Source organism: Arachis ipaensis, chromosome B6, assembly GCF_059453495.1.
Source record: "Arachis ipaensis isolate K30076 ecotype BB chromosome B6, ASM5945349v1, whole genome shotgun sequence".
Taxonomy (NCBI): Eukaryota; Viridiplantae; Streptophyta; class Magnoliopsida; order Fabales; family Fabaceae; genus Arachis; species Arachis ipaensis.
In genome coordinates, this window is record NC_142441.1 from 20,672,220 (window position 1) to 20,675,501 (window position 3,282).

Sequence of the window (3,282 nt, forward strand, 5' to 3'; positions counted from 1 at the left end):
ATGTATTAATATATTTTGTATTTATTAAAATCCCTCTACTCTTTTATGACAACTTTTGATTTTTATTTATTAAAATCTAATAGTTTATAGAAAATAGCATATCCAATGATAATTAAGTTTTTGTGCTCATTTCAGAGGCACCGCAATAAAAAGCCATAGTGAAACGACGTAGTTAGGATCCAACCAGATATAAATTAGAAGAATTTGCGGGGTTTTATTGTTGTACTAGTGTGATTTCCAATAGACTTGGGCTCTCTGAAGAGCCAATCTTAAGTTTTGTGCTTTTCTTATTCATCTCAACACTCACCCTGAAGCTTAACAAAGGCAGCAATGGCCAAAACTTATACCTTTGAGGAAGTCGGTACGCACAATCACAAAGAAGATTGCTGGATTATTATCCATGGCAAGGTTTGTTTTTTACTCTCATTTAGTTTTCTATGGATATCAAATAATCGGCATAAATCCAATCCATTGCAGCAGTAACAACACTTCATTAGATGGAAATTTTCTTAATTATATTGATTTCTACAGAGGCAAAATCATTGGATGCATGCACGTATACTTAATTAGTTATACCATAAATAATTCAATGAACATGCATGCCTTTGCAGGTGTATGATGTGACCTCATTTTTGTATGATCATCCAGGAGGTGGTGATGTTTTCCTGGTGGCCCCCGATGGTACTTAATTAATTAATATCCTTAAACTGTTTGATGCTTCAACTCGGAGTAGAAAACTAGAAATTATATTGTTTCTTGTCTGTTTTACATTACAGAGAAGGATGCATCCGTTGGATTTGACGAAGTTGGGCACAGTGAATCTGCCATAGAAATGTTGGAAACATACTATGTTGGAGAGCTTGATACTGACACCATTACTTCTACCACTGTTTCCGGCGGAGAAAATCATGCTCTGCCGCCACACGCACCCGCCGCCGCCACCAACGCCAATCATAGCTTTGCTGTGAAGATCCTTGTGGCATTGCTCATGCTGGCGTTGGCTTTTGTTGTTCAATACTACTATGGCAAAGGAAACAACCCTCCCAATGGTGAAAACTGAAGAAGTTGAGCTACCTATGTAGTTTTATTCTTTTCAATAACGAATATCATTGCAATTTCATGATGCTGATAGACTGCTGGAGCCATTCTTCTTTGTTTCTATGTTATGCTATGCCTTCTTGCTTAGCCTTGCTAGTTCATTTAGATAAAGTTAACGATGTCTCGAGTTTTCATTGAATATTTGATATTTTCTTCTTTTTGGGATTGTGTGGCACTGTGGTCCAAACTGCACACTGTCAGAGACTCAGGTATCAGAAAATCTGCAGATTATGACAGGGCCTTGTTGTCTTGGGCCATGCAAAAATAGGAGGAGGTTCGCAGCTACGAATATGGTCAATTTTGTCGGCACCATCTTTCTGTTGGTCAGTCGTGAGGCTTATTTTATTGGGCTTAGACCAAATCAGAAATTGGGTCAGCTTTTTGACTTCCTCTGCCTTGGTTTTTGCAAGCATTTACAATGACAAAAGGGTTAATCTGACCGGAGAAAAAACCCAAAAAGAGAGCAACTTTGTTTATCTGAATAAAAATAGGGTGTTCCACCAATAAAAAGAAGAAACAAAGGATGGTAAAAAAAATTTGGAAATATTATGAAAAATAAGGATTAGAATTTAAAAAATAGAAAAGAAGAAAGTTTACTTCTATTAATGAATGTGTGATCAGGGAATAAAAAGAAAATTATTTATAGTCAAATGTCTGGTTTTTAAATGACTACTATCCAATCAAATAATACTGAAATAGACATACATTCATAACAATACATTTATATCAAGAAACACATTTTATGTATCATGTATTATGTATATTGAAATTCTAAATTCTAAAGCATATTGAAGAAATTAACATTTGTTTATCATATCCGGAACCTCCACGCACACAGATATGATGATAATTTTAATGAGAAATTTAGATGCAGGAGATTTGACATTCACTTGTTGTTTCTTTTTTTCTTTTATTTTTGAATAAACTATTAAAATATGACTAAAAAATTTATAGTACAGACAAAAATAATCTAAAAAAATACGAACAATAAATAAGTTTTTGAATGATTTGAAAGTATATTAAAAAACTAATAAATATTTTTTTATAAGTACAAACGATTTATTCATTTTATTCGAATTTTTGTGGCGACATTTGAATAATTTTTTAAAAGATACATACACAAAACTAAAGAAAAATTTAATCTTTATTTTTTTAATTTTTTAAAAATTTAGTCATTCACAATAATTTTTTTAGTTCAATTAACATAAAATTATTAAATTTTAAGGATAAAATTATTTTCTTTTTTAATAATGTTTGTAAAAAATTACATCAAAATTTAATTTTTAAAATGTATTTTTAAAATATATATTTAATATATAGCTATTTTTGTCGCGTTTTTAAATATTTTAGAAGTTTATTTGTTATTTGCACTTTTTTGAATTATTTTTGTCGTTTGTATTTTTTGGACTTATTTTTATCTACGATACAAACTTTTGAGTGCTATTTTAGTAGTTTATTTTTAATTTTTTATAAATAAAAGAAAAAACATTTTTGCCTATACGGTAAAAAAATTGATAACTACCAACATCAGATTAATCATAAACTTTGTTTAACAAATACGGTTATAAAAAATTATAAATTTATCTTACCAATTATCACTCCTAAATTTAAAAGGCAACAATAACCGCCGTTTTCTTTGCCACTCAAATCGTGAACTTTAAGAATTGCTCAGACAATATTTCTACTATCATCTACTTTTTAAATTGTATTTGCTTGCAGAAAAGTGTTTTCCTTAGCTTTAACAAACTAGGCGCGTCTGTATCCGAGCAATTATGTATATGCATGGTTTAATGATAGTTCAATATAGGTTTGCATTGACTTAATGAAATTGAGAATCTTTTTCTAACACCCATGCATGGTTCCAACTTCCAAGGGTAAGTGTATGGACGGTCCTTTTAGTTGGTTGTTTGTTGTTTTATTAGCAGAAGGTGGGAGTGGGTAAAGGTATGGTGACTATAGGCTTTTGCCTAATTTATTACTTTGAATAAATTAAACAATACATATGGTATAGATAGATGATGCCACGACCAAATAATGTGTGTTTAGGGTTACGTTACGGCAAAGACTTAGTTGGATTCTGGTCGCTTCATTATCATTAGGCATATTTTCAACCTGATTATATTGAATAATGTATTAGACTGGTCATCAGATAAAACTTAATTATATTCAACCTTAATCGATTTG

The 3,282-nt window shown here is 30.9% G+C and overlaps 1 protein-coding gene across 1 annotated transcript; it reads left to right on the forward strand.

The window, feature by feature from the left end:
- The first annotated feature begins 213 nt into the window (after positions 1 to 213).
- On the forward strand, positions 214 to 1,399 carry LOC107648062 (uncharacterized). The gene is made up of 3 exons (XM_016352083.3): positions 214 to 408; positions 612 to 681; positions 777 to 1,399. The coding sequence occupies exons 1-3, from the start codon at positions 331 to 333 to the stop codon at positions 1,058 to 1,060; spliced, it is 432 nt and encodes a 143-aa protein (XP_016207569.1). The 5' UTR covers positions 214 to 330; the 3' UTR covers positions 1,061 to 1,399.
- The last annotated feature ends 1,883 nt before the right edge of the window (positions 1,400 to 3,282 follow it).